This window comes from Schistocerca gregaria, chromosome 2 (genome assembly GCF_023897955.1).
Source record: "Schistocerca gregaria isolate iqSchGreg1 chromosome 2, iqSchGreg1.2, whole genome shotgun sequence".
In the NCBI taxonomy this organism is placed as follows: Eukaryota; Metazoa; Arthropoda; class Insecta; order Orthoptera; family Acrididae; genus Schistocerca; species Schistocerca gregaria.
In genome coordinates, this window is record NC_064921.1 from 952,709,959 (window position 1) to 952,728,221 (window position 18,263).

At 38.8% G+C, this 18,263-nt stretch overlaps 1 protein-coding gene across 1 annotated transcript in view; it reads right to left on the reverse strand.

Moving 5' to 3' along the window:
• Positions 1 to 4,191: 4,191 nt before the first annotated feature.
• LOC126335427 (transmembrane protein 18) overlaps positions 4,192 to 18,263 on the reverse strand; it is a 39,445-nt gene continuing 25,373 nt past the window's right edge. The window contains exons 4-5 of the mRNA XM_049998705.1: positions 7,539 to 7,632; positions 4,192 to 4,959 (exon numbers count right to left, since the gene is read on the reverse strand). Of these exons, the coding sequence (XP_049854662.1) occupies positions 4,837 to 4,959; positions 7,539 to 7,632 (217 nt within the window). The 3' untranslated portion in view covers positions 4,192 to 4,836. The remainder of the gene's footprint in view (positions 4,960 to 7,538; positions 7,633 to 18,263) is intronic.

Here is an 18,263-nt window from a genome sequence, read left to right on the forward strand (position 1 = left end):
TGTACTATTGTACATGTAAGTAATTCTTTTCATCTGATTTTACGATAAACTTGTGTAATTGATGTTCTGATTTCATTTCTTTTTGTTTCATGCCATATGTTAAGAAAACTGTAAATAAGTTTCAATGTGAATATTAATGTTTATGTCAAATGCCAAGTAATATTGTAATAGAATTGAAATGTGACAAATGTTGGAACTGTTGTAAGATGTTTGAAATTATAACTGTGCGTCTGGTCCATGCGTAGTCAATGTGTTAGGATATGTAGAATGCAAAACCTCGGGTGAATACCCAGTCTGCTAGGGAGTGGTAAAAGGTGGATGGCAGGCAAGTGCGGGAAAATGCGCACTATGCCGTTCCAATGCCCACATAGCATGGCAAAATTCCAAAGGCACTCCAGAATTTTTTCCATCATTCAATTATCCTCACAACTAACCTAGACAGGGCCCTTTCCAAATGTTGTGCAATCCGAGTGTCCCGAAATGAAAATTAAAAATTGTGTTAAAATTAATTATTTGCAGAACTATCTATATTAGAATGGTGTTTAACGAAATGTTTTGTGTTAATGAACCAATAAATGAATAGCGAAGGTATAACAAAGTCAAAAGATAACTTTAGTATTGATATAGTAATGAAGTTTATTATTTCGAGACAGATTTAAAGGCATTTAAATTAGCAGTAAATAAGACGAAAAGAGTAGTAACTTATATACTGGAAATCTTGAATAAATAATAAATTCAGTAATTTTTTTTTTAAATACAGCGATCATAACAGTTTCAGGGTCCCCCCTTCATTCATTTGAATTCTGAAGTGTTCTAAATTGGTTTGACCAGCAAAAGTTAAAGTCAATATAAAAGTCAAAATTTATCAGTGTTTTATCTTTACCAAAATTGACGTTTTGTTTGTGTGGCATAAAAGTACAATTTCTAGGGTAACCTATGCCCGATTTTAATCAGATTAATAGACCGTATAAAGTTTTGTAGTAAACATTATAGTGTAGTGTTATGTATTCATGATTTTCCATATCAGTACAGAACGTGAAACTATCAGTTCAATAGATTTTCTGGTTCTAAAATTCTACTATATTATGCACTGTTACAACTTGTTGTTTTGCATGAATATATACCAACTTGTACAGGGAAGAAACTCAGTGAATGCCTAATTAGGCTGGCGACCGTATTATTGTTACATTGGTAGCATCTTCTGGTTTGCTTTTGATCCATCTTGGCGCGTGATTTTATTTCGAACTTACTTGACGTATCATTGTTATTACAGAGTGGATGTAAGTCTGATTTGCCACCATTCAGGTACACGCGGTTGATATCTATGCAAAAATCCTTTCTCATAAGGTGAATCCCGCTCACTTACCATAGCACAGGTTTTAACGAGTACTGTGTCAGGGATTACAAGTACATCGAAACAGTTCAAAGAAAGGCAGCATGTTTTGTATTATCGTGAAATATGGGAGAGAGTGTCACAGAAATGATACAGGATTTGGGCTGGAAATCATTAAAAGAAAGGCGTTTTTCGTTGTGACGGAATCTTCTCACAAAATTCCAATCACTAACTTTCTCCTCCAATTGCGAAAATATTTTGTTGACACTGACCTACATAGGGCGGAACAATCACCACGATAAAATAAGGAAAATCAGAGCTTGTACGGAAAGATATAGGTGTTCATTCTTTCCACGCGCTACACGAGATTGGAATAATAGAGAATTGTGAAGGTGGTTCGATGAAGCCTCTGCCAGGCACTTAAATGAGATTTGCAGAGTATCCATGTAGATGTAGATGAAATGTCAGTACTATTTCTGCAAATGGAGACCATTTTCCAAGTCACTTCATTAATTCTGAGCACTTTCAATTCACTTAAAATACCGAAGAATACTTAAGTAAAACTACTGTACAGCAAATGTTCTCAGTAATCTAGCAAGTCTTGAACCACACTGAACAGCCATCTGGCATAATAATGATATCACATATCCCAGTGGCTGGAATTTACTGGGTTTCAAAAACAGTAAATACAACAATAACACCATGAACATGTGAAACACATTGTGCTATAAAGTTCACACATATGCTGTATACATTCACACATACAGTTATAGGTAGGTATTCTTGTTTCTGTCCATATTAGCAAAATGATTGACGAGAAGGTGTGAGGGATGTGGGGTACAAGTCACTTACATCCTTCTGCCTAAAGTCTATTTATATTTATGAAAAACAAAACGTTATCATGGATGTTGCTGTGATTAAGAACGAGGTTCAAGAATGACAACATAATAAAACCGTAATTCTATAAGCATTATACAGGGTGATTCAAAAAGAAAGAAAAGATTTCTGTGGTTTATTACAGACAAACTATGACAGATAGAAACTTATTGCGCATGTCATGGATAGAGGAAGGTTAAAAGCTTTACGTTCATATACACACTCTACCATACACTCAATACGAGCTTAATATGTTGCTCGAGAAACATTGAAATGGTAGTCCACTTCATTCCATACACGAATCAACAGGTCACTGTTTACTGAATCAACAGATTCAACAACAGATCTTTAACAACTAGCTGACATAGGCAAGGCAAAGATTATCTTTAATGTATCCCCACAAAACAAGACTGCAAAGTGTGAGGTCTTCTAATGTGAGAGGCCAAATGCAATGAACAAGAACTTGCTGTCCAACTATTCCAATCCAACATTGCAGGATGGTATTGTTAAGATAATGTTGTACTTCAAGGTAAAATTGGGGCAGGGCACTGCCATGCCTAAAAATGAAATCACTGGAATTTTTATGAAGTTGAGGAAACAACAAATTTTTCAGCATATTCAGGTATGACATTCCTGTCATAGTTTCCTCTGCAGAAATGATAGGTTCACAAACTTTGTGAACAGAAACGGAACAAAACACATTCAGTTTCTGTGGTCTCTTTCATATCTGATAGTGACCCAGAATTTTGTGACCCTCCAAATTCTTACGTTATAGCAGTTTACTTCATCCAACACATGAAATGTCCATTATCCAAAAAGATGAGTCATTTGGAAAAAAGAGTTCTCTGGCATACCCTGGAGAACTGAAATGCAAAATTCGCACCTTCTGTTATGGTCATTGGGATACAACTGCTGCAGTAGCTACAACTTGTAAGGCTTCATAGGTAGTTGTCATTTCAGAACATGCCACATCGTTGTTTGAGGAAGATGAAGTTCCTGGCCTGCATGTCTTGTGGACTTCTGAGAACACCATGTGAATGCTCGACATTTTCATCACACATGCATGGCCAACCAGTGCTTTTTCCTTTGCATACACAACCAGTTTCTAAGAATATGTTATATGCCAATCATAAATCTGTGTGTACAGAGGCAGCTTCTTGCTGAATGAATTGCAGAATGTGCTTTGCACTCAAACAATGGCTTGATTTCGAGATTCAAACACACAAAATTATTTCTCTTGTGGTGTAGTTGCAATGTTGCTACAAACGAACAACAGTGCTGCTGTGTCATAACTTTGAATTTTACTCTATCCAATGACATGCACAATGTGTTTCTATTTTTTACAGTTTGACTGTAATAAACATTTGACATCTGTTCTTTCTTTTTGAATCACCCTGCTTATCAAGTGTGGATATTAGGTAACCTTTCTCCTCCCCTTGTAGCTAATTTATATTTTAATTTTAATGTTCAACATATCAGTTACTTGCATCAAAAGGAAAACCTAATTGCAAAAACTAAAATTACAAAGAGGCAGTATGACTAGCCAGAACTTACCTTCAAGAGGTAAAATTCCAAGCACTGCCGATACATGCATATAAAAGAAGAAAAAAAGATCTTTTCTAACTTTCACAACAGTTAGTTCCTTTTCCAGAGAGGAAATAGGGTGTTGCAAAGGAGGGGAAGTTCACTCAGACTTTAAGATGAGATGGACCCACCTGTTAAGAAGGCAAGAGGAGACTCATACTTTTTTCTATCTTAAAATGTGGAATTCCATCTCTGCTAGCCAGTCATTCTATCACCTCGGAATTTACAACAAATCACTTATCTAGGATCTACATCACAGATTTTACCAGAACTAATATAAACATCACTACTACACAATTCACTGTACAAATCTCTTGGATAATAAGGACCTGGGACAGGTAAAACTATAGGAGGGAGCTTGGATGGTTTACTTGTTATATCAAAGAAAAAATGCACGCTATTTCTGAAGGTAGTTATAATTAATTAATTCATTCATCTCTGAGTTATGAAACAGACATCTGTTACAACACACATCCATTCACAGTTCCATTATTGCAGCCTCAAGTGCTCATCTTTATCTAAACACAAAATTATGTTAAGCTCAAACACTATTAAAACAATCTGTACAGCTGTACATATCAGACTTTGTACTTCTAATGGAAGCCTCAGAGTATGTACACCGGTTGTGTGTGTCACATGAAGTGCTGAGAAGCATTATATAAAATGTGATGTAATATAAATAACTCTTACCAGACCTATGTCTCATACTTTTTTCAGGCACCATGCAGTATCACAGCTAGCTTAATGGTGAATCTAGCTAACTGCTGATTTGAGACGTTTCAGAAATTTCAAGCCAAATTAAAATCTACAGGGAATCATTATCATATTTCTCAGCAATTCAAGGTTATTAGACCATACATTAACCAGTAAGAAATCAATGATATTAAGTACAATGATATGGTACCATTCACACTGCAACCTCCAAGAGAGTTCACCACAAATTATGCCACATTAGTTACAGTAACCAGTCATTCAGTATGTAACATTTATAGAGGACTCTGACTAGTTCATGCTTTAAAATGTACTTAGTAATAGGGACGGGTTCAGTCTTCCTTCAGAGCTTTGTGTGCCCCATTCCTTTGTTCCTTCGAAGCTCGAATCTCTCTCCGCAGCTGCGCAGTTTTTAGTTTTGTCATCAACTGGCTAGATTGGTACAACCAGTGCGCCTGTAAGCATAATTATTTTTATAACAGAGATGCAGTTTTCTGTGAATCTTCTGAGCAGGCAGTAGAGCAAAACATTATAAATTATACATACAAAGAGGGTAAGAGGATTCTTTTAAATTTTTAAATAGCTACTGAGGCACCATTAATGACAAATGTATTAGGATAATAATAGAGCACAGATTTCATGGCTAGTGTTTACTTCTACCTGACTTTGGTCTCCAACTGTGGGTGAAATCTTTAGATGTAAAATGGCAATTGCACAAAGGGCTTGAGAGGCACTAAATTTATAGGGATGCATAGAGGGTACCACCATTTGTCATGTGATGCTAAATGTGTGATTATCTTTGGCTGGGATCACTATTCACAATTAAAAGTAACCTGTCATCAATCTGTTGGTGCAAAATCAATGTCCATACTTATTTAAGTTAACTCCCTCTTTTTTTCTATTAAAATTATTACGGCAATTGTTAATCTCTATGGCCCCTCTATACTTTACACACACACACACACACACACACACACACACACACACACACACACACACACACCTGCAATCTCAGACAACTGAAACCACACTGCAAGCAGCAGCATAATCATCACCAGTGCATGATGGAAGTGGCGACTGGGTGGGGGTGGGGGGGAGGGGGGGGGGGAGGAAGCTAGGGAGGGATAGTATGGTGAGGGTGGCAGACAGTGAAGTGTTGCAGGCTAGACAGATGGCAGGGGAGATGTGGGGAGGGGAAGTAGCGGAACAGGAGAAAAGCCGTATTCCAGCACCAAACACAGTCTTTTTGTTTCTCTCCTTTCCTGCTACTCCCCCCCGCCCCCCTCTCTCCTGACAGCTGTCTAACCTGCAGCACTTCACTGTCCATCACCGCCCACCATACTATCCCTCCTGCTCTCCACCCCAGGCTGCTCATCACTCGCACCGTCGCCACTCCCATCATGTACTGGTGTTGTGGTTTCAGTTGCCAGAGTCTACAGTCGTGTGTGAGAGTTGCTTTTGCGTGAGTGTGTGTGTGTGTGTGTGTGTGTGTGTGTGTGTGTGTCTGTTGTATATTGTTGACAAAGGCCTTAATGGCCGAAAGCTCTAATTGTGAGAGTCATTTTGTTGTGCCTATCTGCGACTCAGCACCTCCGCTATATGGTGAGTTGCAACTTTCCTTCTCATAATAAAGTATTATTTTGTTACGGCCAAGAAGTCAGTTTGTTCTAGGTGGCATTTTGTGTTTTGTTCGACTAATTGGGTGTTGCCCCTTCTTTTACTGGTTTCAGTGTACATTTGCACTCAGAACTCAATGGAATTTTATACACCAGTAGTGTCTGGACACCATACATCTTTTGCCATTCTTAAGTGTTCTTTCCTTGCCTTGATAGGTTTAAAGATTGTTTCAAACCATACTTGGCCAACAATTTTATGATGTAATCTTGTTAATTTCATTCTTAGACATTGGCCACATCATGTGCAGTTTTACAAGTGAACCAACAGATTCTGTGGGGCTGACACTGGCACAATGACAAAGACCTGCACAAGGGTTGCATTTTATTATCTTACAGACAGAATTTACATCTGTGTTATGTAGCTTGAGAATGCTGAAGGGGCAAAATTAGCTAACAGTGTAAAATTATGAAATAAAGTATTTATTTCAAAACTAAAAATGGCCTACGCAGGACAACGACTTCCCTGAAGGAATGTCTAAATAAAGCTACTATATTGGTCAGAAAAGTATCCGTTACATATGAAATGCCTTTGTTCACAGAAAGCATCATAAATAAGGTCACAATATCAAAGCTGACACAAATATAACTCGGGCTCATATTCACACCTTTCAGTTTTTTTAATTATATGCACTGAGTTTTCAATATAACTGTCAGTTCTACCAACATAAGGTTGTAGCAATGGGGCTAGCTATCTCTGGTTTATGTACTTTTGTAAGCCATACAATTTAAGCAGATACACTTCTGCCTTGCAGGTTTGTTTCATACTGCCCAAAGAAAAAGGAAATGCCATTATTAATTGATTGGAAATGCTCAGAACTTTGGTTGTAGATCTTACCAAAGCTTTCTATAAGTAGTTGGATCCAAAAGAGCCATCATCTTACGGTAATCTTTTACTCTTGACCCCAACAGTGGCATTACCTTTGTCAGTGGTAAGAAAAATTATGATGATATCTGTGTTGATGTTCCTCAGCACATTTCTTTCCATTCGTGACAAATTACTGTTTCAAGGGAAATAGTTTTATACACCGACAATGACATCACAGCCCACAAGCTGTAACTGAAGAAGTATGTGATAAATAGTTTTTTTGAGTTTCTGGTTATTGAGTGTAAAAGTTCACACTTAATGAAATACTACAGTTCTGATTGACACCGCTTCAACCAATATTCTTTCAGTGGATGTTAGGTGAGTACCTTTTGTACATCAATGCTACTGAATATAAATTAAACTATTATAATTAAGCAATAACAATTATTTATATCAGTTAAGAAACATAAATGAATCATATATGCCACAATTTATGGAACAATTACTGGTTTTTAAGTAATGACAGACTGTTACATATGCCAACTGTACTTACCACCATTATCATGCAGTTTAGAAGAATTGGTACTGAAAATACCAGTGAGATGAACATTCCCTGACTGTCAAAATACTGTTGTCTTGAAAATAAGCTGAAAATAAAAAAGAGAAATTTCTTATTCTCCACATTATCAAAGACTTTACATGGCCGACAGCTTTACATAAACAGTACTGAATTTTAAGTCCTAAATCAGTTTCATAACTACTTTTTCGATAATTTAATTTTTAAATACTGTGGCAAAGATAACTCCTAGTTTGACAGTGTCCAGTCAGCAGACACACTTCACCTTAAAAAAAGTCAGACATTGTATGTAGGTGGTCTGTAGTGTAGAATTGAGTCGAGTACCTTTTAATAACTTGTATATATATATATATATATATATATATATATATATATATATATATATATATATATATATATATATATATATATATTAAAAACAAAGATTCCAAGACTTACCAAGCGGGAAAGTGCCGGTAGATAGGCACAATGAATAAAACACACAAACACACACACACACACACACACACACACACACACACACACACACACACAGAATTTCAACCTTTCGCAACCAGCGGCTGCTTCGTCAGGAAAGAGGGAAGGAAAAGGAAAGATGAAAGGGTGTGGGTTTTAAGGGAGAGGGTAAGGAGTCATTCCAATCCCAGGAGCGGAAAGACTTACCTTAGGGGGAAAAAAGGATAGGTATATACTCGCGCGCGCGAGTATTTACATCATCACTATATATAAAATAGAAAGAAACTTCGACATGGGAAAAATATACTAAAAACAAAGATTCCAAGACTTACCAAGCGGGAAAGCGCCGGTAGACAGGCACAATAAAATAACACACAAACACACACACAGAATTTCTAGCTTACGCAACCGACGGTTGCTTCTTCAGGAAAGAGGGAAAGAGAGGGAAAGACGAAAGGATGTGGGTTTTAAGGGAGAGGGTAAGGAGTCATTCCAATCTTACAAAAAAAAATGTGAGAAGGAAATGGCCTGAAATGTGGTGAGACAATTTGTGGCTCTTGCATCATGATAATGTACCTATACATTCATCCTTGTTGGTGCATGACTGTTGCACAAAAAAATGAAATCACTGTGCGGCCTCATCCTGCCTACTCTCCTGACCTGGCCCCTGCACACTTTTTGTTATTTCCAAAGTTGAAAAACCCATCAAAAGGATGAAGATTTGCAACAGTAGATGAGATACGAAAAAAAAAAAAATGTAGATGGCACTTCACACGATCCAGCGAGAGATGTACCAAGAGTGCTTCCGATCCAGCGAGAGATGTACCAAGAGTGCTTACACAAGTAGAAATGGCGTTGGGAGTGGTGTATCAGTTGTGGAGTGGGGTATTTTGAGGGAGACCATGCATAATAAGTAAAAAGTAAATGTAGAAAAATGTTGTGGACAAAGTTCCGCAATTTTTTTTTTTAACAGACTAATTCGCTATTAGTGCAGGGATAGTGAGTGTTAAAACAGTATCCTCCCCCATTGTTTCTTTGGAGTCAATGTGTGTTACATAATACTAGTTAACTAAACATTTTTCAAAGTAAGGATGTTATGAATTTTAAGCTACTTTAGCCTGGTTTCCTAAATTTTTGCAGCCTAAAAGTTTAGACATTTGTTGTGTTGTAGTTACAAAAATTAGCAGAGTGCTGTTATGAAGACAACTGACTTTTCTCACAAACCAAGCAATTACTTCCAAATCTTTGTGAATATAGAAAAAGGAGACCTATGCAAAGTGCCTTTTCTCTCCCTTACTATAAACAAATTATGGCAAACTTGTGGCCTATTACTCTCTTAACACAAATCTTACAATTCATTTTTCTCAAAATGACTGCCAACTTCGTTTCTCTTTGTTGATTGTGTGTAAGTACCCTCTGATAGCCACACTCCCCATCTGCAACTTAAGAAGGATAAACCATCACTTTCCCATAAGAAGCTAGGTAATGTGTGGCCCTGAAATTTGAATGAACTTATTAGAAATTGTGTGCTGTAGGTGCGCTAGAGATTACCCACTAATTACTGTTTAGGTTCAACAGGTATCTAAAACACAGGCACGTAACACACACTGAGTTCGAGGTTTTAGCAGAGGATTTTATAGAAATTGTGGTCAGAGAAACATATCCGCAGTCAGAGTAACAGAGAATTCATTGGAACTAAATGCTTGGAAATCCCCTCCTCGATGGGGTGGACAATTAATTGACAATTCATAGAATTAATTTTTGCCTTATTTTAATGTGAACTGAGGTGAATTTCCATTGCCATTAGCTGCAAATCTGACTTTTGAGGATACGTCGCTAGGAGATGCTGATTTAACTTATGTCAGATTTGTTTTAAAATTCTTTGTTGTTATTATTTTACATGACCTCTACTCCGAGGTTTTTATTCATCATCTCTGCTTCTTCGCTGACAATATCTTGCCAATACATGCTGCCATGTTGGAAATTGTTACTCTTTGTATTTTTAACACACTATAGGTCGTGTCACATAGGATGGCACTTCCACGCATAGAAGCAGAGTGGGAGAAAAGCATGGAGGGGATGAGCTCTGCACATGCCTCACAGCAGAGTGGGAGCACACAACGTCCTCGTTGATGAACAGTGTTGCTCTGGACAACAATCAGACTCTTTTGTCTACAGAACGTCGTACCATACGTTCAGATCTACAAAGTGAATAATAAATTTTACACACACCAATTTCAGTCAGTTGTCACGAGGAAAATCTTACTTCATGTCTTGATGATACTGCATCCACTGTTCCACAGCTTTAATCCATGTGACACTGGAAGGCGAGAACAGCTGACACAGCTTTGTGAAGACATCAAGAACACGTTTCTCAAAGTGACAACTATCTAATGACAAGGTCATTCAAACTGTTTGCAGTAACTGTCATTTATTGTTATTTGACCTGTATTATACGACGTAAAAATGTAATACACAATAAAATTAACTTCAAACACAAACAGAAATCATTGTATTTGCTTGACAGCTGCTTCTTCTCCATAGTATTTTTATAAGTACAAGGCATATATAGGATTGTGTTTGACTGTAGTTAAGTGCAATAATAAAAAAGAATTACTGGTAGGAAAGACTAACATAAATAACTAATGTAGAAGACTGCAGAGTGAAAATCTCATTCTGAAAACATCCCCAGGCTGTGGCTAAGCCATGTCTCCACAGCATCCTTTCTTTCAGGAGTGCTAGTTCTGCAAGGTTCGCAGGAGAGCTTCTGTAAAGTTTGGAAGGTAGGAGACGAGATACTGGCAGAAGTAAAGCTGTGAGTACCGGGCGTGAGTCGTGCTTTGGTAGCTCAGATGGTAGAGCGCTTGCCCGCGAAAGGCAAAGGTCGAGAGTTCGAATCTCGGTCGGGCACACAGTTTTAAGCTGCTGGGAAGTTTCAAGGTAATACATTGTAGAACTACTTCCTTCTCTTGTATCGTGTGCTTTTATAATAGATGTGGTTTGTGCTGCATCTATAACACTTCTTGCAACTAAAACTCTCTCTATAGCATATTTGAAACCAATGCCTTTTAAAATTCTTTACACTGATGAAGCACTACTTGTGAAGCCAATGTTCTCATGCATAACTGTAACAAGCTCTTGTGATGATGTGTATTCACCATTCACATGGAGCACTTTAACACATGGCTGTCGAAACCATTTACTGGTGTTGTAGGGTTCTTGTGATTCTGATACTTTCCATGCAACATGAAGTCCCAAGATTCCTACAGCTCTGATACTTTCATTTACAATGCTCTTTACAGTTCTCTTGCTGACAACACATGCTTCTGCAGCCTGTTATTGTGCCTTGAAATGTCAACAGTAGGAGTACCAATTTTAAAAAACACTTTTGAAAAAGTTATACATGTGGTAAATACTCCCCCTCATTTGCTTGTGAAGCACTTCACACTTACTGCTGCCACCTGACATTTTTTAATCGCACTAAAGCTTTTACAAATTCATATACACAGCTATATTTCTACAAGAAAAAAGAACATCAATAGCTGAATGAATAATTTGGTTGTCACAAACTATGGCAACAGTACAGCACACAGGAGAGAGACTCTCGCCGTCTAGCCGTAACTCGCGGTTAGCCACTTGGAAAAAGAATGAATCTTATAGGTTGCCTGTGATTAATGGAGGGGATGTGCAAAATGGCTAAAAACTGGGTTGCCTTCCTATATGATGATGGCTTTAACAGGCTCAAATTAAATTAATCACCTTCAAAAGAAAATTCACTTCTCTTAGAGAGATAGAAGGGCTGGCCGGTACTCCAGGAGGCATTTAAAAGTGGAAACATTAATTCTAACTTTAGTGTCTATCAGTTCTTCAGGGAGTAAAGAGGGATATGTTCACACACACACACACACACACACACACACACACACACACACACACACACACACACACACACACACACACATGGGAGAGGGGGGAGAGGGGGTACAGACAGGGAGAGGGGGGAGGACCAGATGTGGGCGGAGGGGGGAGGGAAAAGGCAAGGTTAGGTGAAGGGGAGTGGGGTTGGGGTCAGGGTGGATGGGAGGGATGGATAATCTAAATAAAATGTAATAAATAAATAAGTAAACAAATATACTACATAAAAATAACAAAAAGAAGTGGGGAGACAGTATAACAGATGTCATGTACATGAATTTGGTGAGATGTGAGAATGTGTTTGACAGCAGATTCCCATTTCCTAAATTCCTTGGGAGAATTCAAACAGCCTGTTTGGTGTACCAGGGAGTCAGTTCCACTGTGCTGACAAGGGAAGCTCCCCACCAACCCCCTCCCCTCCCCCCCTTCCTAGATTTAGTGGTACAATGGCCCAGTGGATAGCCCATCAAAACTGAATGCACATCAAGCATGAAAACAGGAAGAAGGTGTACTGATCTGTGAAAAAAAAAAAAAAAAAAAAAAAGAGGCAAAATCAAAACAGAGAACGTTCCAACCTCAAGATATGCAACAATGAGCGAATTGTAAGCATCATGCTGGTGTAGTTGTGGGGTGATGGTGTTGAACTGCAAAATGGAAGAGATCTGTAGTCAAATCTCCCTCGTGCCCCATTTTTACTCCACAAAATTATGAACTTTCCATCCGGTCATTGAGGTGTCTGTTCTCCTTCTGTAGTTTTACCAATTGTCATACTATAAATAAGTTAGAGATTATGAGTCATCTGGTGTAATATATTTACTGTCGCAAATAAATGTGTTGAATAGTGAAAGTAGGCAAGAGGCTGCACAGATTTCTCACTGGAATGAAAACAACAAATAAATGGGTGTGAGCTATGTCACAACAAAGAATTCAAGAGCCAAAACTTACAAAATGGAATGCAAGAGTCAATGTATGGCACTTGTGTACAACAAATAAGAGTCATACATCTGGAGGTCACTTCCTCACACCTTGCTGTTGCAAACAGACATTACACCACGACACAGATACACATTTGAATACAGTGAACAGACACGTCAATGACCAGACAGACAGTCCATAATTTTCTGGAAAAAAAATTTACAGGGCATGAGAGAGATTTGGACACAGATCTCCACTTTTGCAGTTCAACACCGTGACCACATAACAATGACATGGCTACTCAGTTATGTTCGATGTTGAACATTTTTAGCTTGGGTCATTCACTGTTTCAATATTGCTACTTTTTTTCACTGTCCAGTACACCTTCTTCCTGTTTTCATGGTTGATCTGTGTTCAACATTTGATGGGCTATTCACAGGGGCACCTTACCACTAAATCGGAGGGGGTGTGATGGGGAGTTTCCTTTGTGAATATACTCAGCAACTGGGTCCTGGGAAAGTATTTACACTTTTGTCAATCTTTGCTCTCAATTTCCAGGGCACAGATATATACTGTAGTGCCATGAACTGTATAACATGCAGAGTGGTGTAATAGCACCAGTGGCTAAATGCTGATGGTTGCCAGTTCAAACCCAATCACCAAAAATTACTTGTCATTTAGTATTTATAGTTTCTGGGATGTTCTCAAAGTTTCTTACAATTGTAATTTTTGTATATTCTGGAATCTCCTATGTTTATGTAAATAGCAGCATTCTCCATACAGGAGTTCAGTGCTGCCTGTATGTCGATGTTCATAATAAATATTCTTTCAGTGCTAAGTGTTGTACTACACTGATGACTGTTTTCAGATTTAGTTTTTAATCTGGTTACAATGTGACTTTCTTTGGCGGAGACACCAGGTATTCGAAACAACTACATCACTGTGGCTTCAATTAGACAACATACAAGCTGTCACTTACATGGACAGGAACCAGGGTAAAAACATTACATTGTCTCCGCAGTGTGTATATTTATGAGGGCTAATGGAATTCCAAGCAGCAGTAAGACATCTGCACACAACATATCCATCAATGTTTTCCGGCAATACTGTACAGTACCTGACAAAATGAATGAATGGTTTTGACCGAGTCGCAGGTATGACAGGTGAGATGAAATTATGTGTTTGGTAAATGTGTACTCCTCCCTGAACAGCACACCCCAGGGCTGGCTTAAGAACAATGAAGAGAAGTTCAATATCTGGGCTGAATTCCAGGCTGAACTGAAGAAAACATTTGGTGAAAATCAGCAGCAAGTCTGCTTAGTGGAAAAACAAATAACGAACAGGGCCCAACATAAAGGGGAAACGTCAGTCCTACATACAGAATGCTTCATTCTTATGCTACACTGCGAATACACATGACAGAAGCTGACAAAACATTACACTTGATGAATGGAGACACAGAAGGCATGTACCAAGCTCTTCTTGTAAAGGCTGTCACTACAACTGAGGAATCATCAAGTGGTGCCTTATCACAGAGGACACGTGTAAGGTGTCAGGCAACTCCAACACCTTCCATGAAAACCCTGACATGATAAGCAAATCCAGTAGTATGTCACATAGCTCCGAATAAATCGTGACATTAAATTAACCAAATTAATACGTGTAACGAGTGAGCAAATGGAATACCACAGACTAACACAAGAATGCCTAAATGCATGTCGTACCTTCCCACCGTGAGGCAGACGCAGTTCCGAGGGGAGAAACGAGGACAGAAGCCGAGAGCAGAACCGTGTTAAGCTAGAAGGCCCTATGATAAGGGACGGACTGGACACCCACATCGGCAGCTAACCACTAGGGCTCACCATCCGCACGTTTCAGCGTGATACTTTTTCGCGTCTCTGTTACGTCAAGGACCACCCGCCAGCCCATGTTAAAAGCTAGAGCCCTCCAGAAAAACAGTATAGATCTTACGATAACACAAAAAAGAGCCACTACCACCCACAAGTTTTAGCGTGAGACTTTTTAGCGTCTCTGTTACGTTGCAAACTTTAAAAACATTGCCCCACCACGAAAAATATAAAGTTTCTCATTGTATAGACAGAATCTTTGTAGGCAGAGCTTAAGGTTAACATTGAGACCCTGATTGGTCAGATGAAAACACAGCCAGATATGTTTTTTTTTAAACCAACTTCGGTAAATTGTAGTTAGGAGAAGTTAGCAGAGAGTTAGTTCCGAGACGGCGAGCTTAATGGCTGCTGCGCCGGCCGCCGCCCCCCTGACGAACACCGACAAGGTAATGAACGCACGCGATGCCGCATAACAGCGCATAAAGCTTCACTCAGAACTGCAGAAGTCTCATCTGTTACACCCCCTTTTTTGCTTAATACTAGTGTCGATCGTTAATTGAAACTCATGCTGTTCACATTTGGCACTTGAAGAACAGACCAGAAACGCGATGATTTTTCTTTTATGTAGTTATTGAGAAGCCACGTCAGCCACTGTAATTTACGAAAAGTTAGATAAGTTATTAAAGATAATTGAGGGTCACTGTAGACCATTTTGATAGTTTTCTCTTTTGTGAAATTTAAATTAAATCTAGATTATAGATGTGATATGGCATAGGTCATCCTTCGATCCATTGTAGAACTTGGAAACCCATTCAGGGAATATTCGTTCACATTTTTGTTGGACGCTGTTGGTTTTTACCATCCTGTATTAAAACACTTCCTTTTATCAATAGTGCAATTTATAAACAATGTTTTGTGAGTAGAATAAAATTTCCAATGGTAAACTTAACTGCTTTTTCGACGTTATTTTACCAGCTAACTAAAAATAGGAAAGCCTTGAACCCTTTCCACTAAATTTAGTTAGTATTAAGATTCTTTTACAGGGAGTGCAGTGGAGCTGACGCTGAGATCATTTAGTATTTGGTTATATCATCACAGTGCAATGGAGCTGACGCTGAGATCATTTAGTATTTGGTTATATCATCGCAGTGCAATGGAGCTGACACTGAGATCATTTAGTATTTGGTTATATCATCGCTAGTCTCACTGAACTCTTCTGAATTCTACATGTCATGTGTGGTCTGGCGTCTCCTTACCAGCAACAGGTCCCAGGTTCAAACTAGTTAATTCCCTAAAAAACACGCTCAGAGCGTCGTTGCACGAAAGTGGTAGGGAGACACGATATAGAACATATAGACACCACCATGAATGTTTAGACATGCAACAGAAAGAGAGTCAGACAAAGGAGGTATGACCAGCTCCCAAATATTATCCCTAAGGAAGTTGTGTATGACCACTGTCACCTCGCAACTCTCGTATACCAGGCTGTAAGAGGAGAGAGACACCATATTATGGCAGCCTGAACTGTCGAGCCTATTAAGCAAGAGCTAGCTATCAAGAGTGTCGACCCCCTATGTCAAGAGGTAGTAGAGAAAGTTGAAGAAGAGGTGTATTTATCTTTACCACCAATCTACGTCACCATATGAGCATGCCAGAAAGAATGGACTAGGCAAGGTCAGACATATGCTCCAACTGTCAAATGACAACCCAGAGCCTGACAAATGCAAGTACAACCCCTCAGAAGCACACAAATTTTGAAGACAGAGTACAACATACTGGTATGTTTCCATGGTTGATGACCTGGACATGCTATATTGTAACACCGAGAGAGAAGATGCGTTTTCAATGACTACTAAGCTGCCAGATATATAGCATCACACTAGTTCTGTTCTCACCAATCAACTGCAGATGATTATAGTGAACCTATGAAACAAAACCTCTCATTGTACCTTGAATGAGGTTGCTCTCCAACATGCCATAGCTGTTCCCTGCTGTCATACAGATGTACCAGCTGCTCACTTAGCAATGCTCAATTAAAGTGTGGAGCTTTTGTTGGTTTTACTCACCTAGCTGCCGGATTCAGGAAAACTAAGTGAGGTAATCACCTATGGACGAGAAGACGATGAAAATCCTTCATTCTGCTATCATGAACAAGACACAGTCCAGTTGTCAAGCTTGATGTCCAATTAAACTGTGAAGCTTTTATTGATTACAAATGCTACTCAGGCTCACAAAGGAAATCTACGTGATAGTGAAAATCATAAATATTGTATCTGGGTAAGGTGGCATGTGCATAGGATAGCGGAAGCTGTTCAGGAAGAACTGCTGAATGACATCAACAAATAATTGTGTTGTGGCACCACTAAAGAAAACACAAGGGAGGAAGATGCTAGTTAACTGCCAATAGCATTGGGCCTGACTGAGGAACAACACTGGCAAATGTCAGCCATTCTGTACCAATCTTCAGGTACTTTCAAATTCATAGCACAGAAATGACAGCCCAAGTGGTCCATGGTAATACGTCGTAACAACAATGGTGGTCATGGACCAATTCATCAATTATCCAGCAAGTTTATTGAATCAAATAGTTGCACAGAAGCTAGGCTATAACAAATTTTATGCACTGTTCACCTGCTGAACAATGGAGAATCAGGGAGGAAGTGGAGAAGACACACTGCACATTCAGAGTGTCCCTGGTCTTCTCCTGTGGCTCTTGTGAAAAAAGATGGCACATGGAGTTTCTGCGTCAACTACTGACAAATGAACAAAATCATGGAATGATGACACCATAGACCGCTTGAGAGGAACGAAGTATTTCTCAACTATGGACCTGCAACTATTGGCAAATCGAGACTGACAGGTAGAAGACTATCTTTGTAACTCCTGATGGCATCTATGAGTTGAAAGGCATGCCATTTGGATCATGCAATGCTCCAGTCACCTCTTCTGTCTGGATCACATTTGTTATTATTATTATTTTTTTAATACATTTGAAGAACATCTAAGCCACCCGACAACTGTATAGAAGTGTTCAGACTGCTTGTCTCTGCCTGTATCTGAATAAGTGCCTCTTTGGCACAAATGAAATAAAACTCTTGAGAAACCTAGTGAATCACAATGGACTCCATCCTGATATACAAAAATAACACCATTTGTGTATTCTGACTTCTTGGCACATTCACGTTGTGAAAAACTTTCTTGGGATGTTTTCATATAAGGGCTGTCCAGAAAGCAGGTTACGTTTTGGCCTCAGTGACGATGGGAGGGACTAGCGCAGCAATTCTGTTGTCTGAGCATTTGTCTGTTCAGCCAGCATTCACCGTGCCAACACACTGTTCATGTCATTTCCTGTTATTTCAGAATAAAAGTTTTAAATATGTCCCATAATTGAAAATATCAAGAGTTGTGAAATGCGGTCAAAAATAAGGTTTTCATTGACAAAAACCACTCACCAATTGGAATCTTTGTGAAGCGTACGGAAATAACAATCATTGAAAGCGGAGTGCACCGATGGTGCATTAGGTTTCAAAGTGGATGAACTGCAAAAAGGTGGGAATTTAAGGAGATG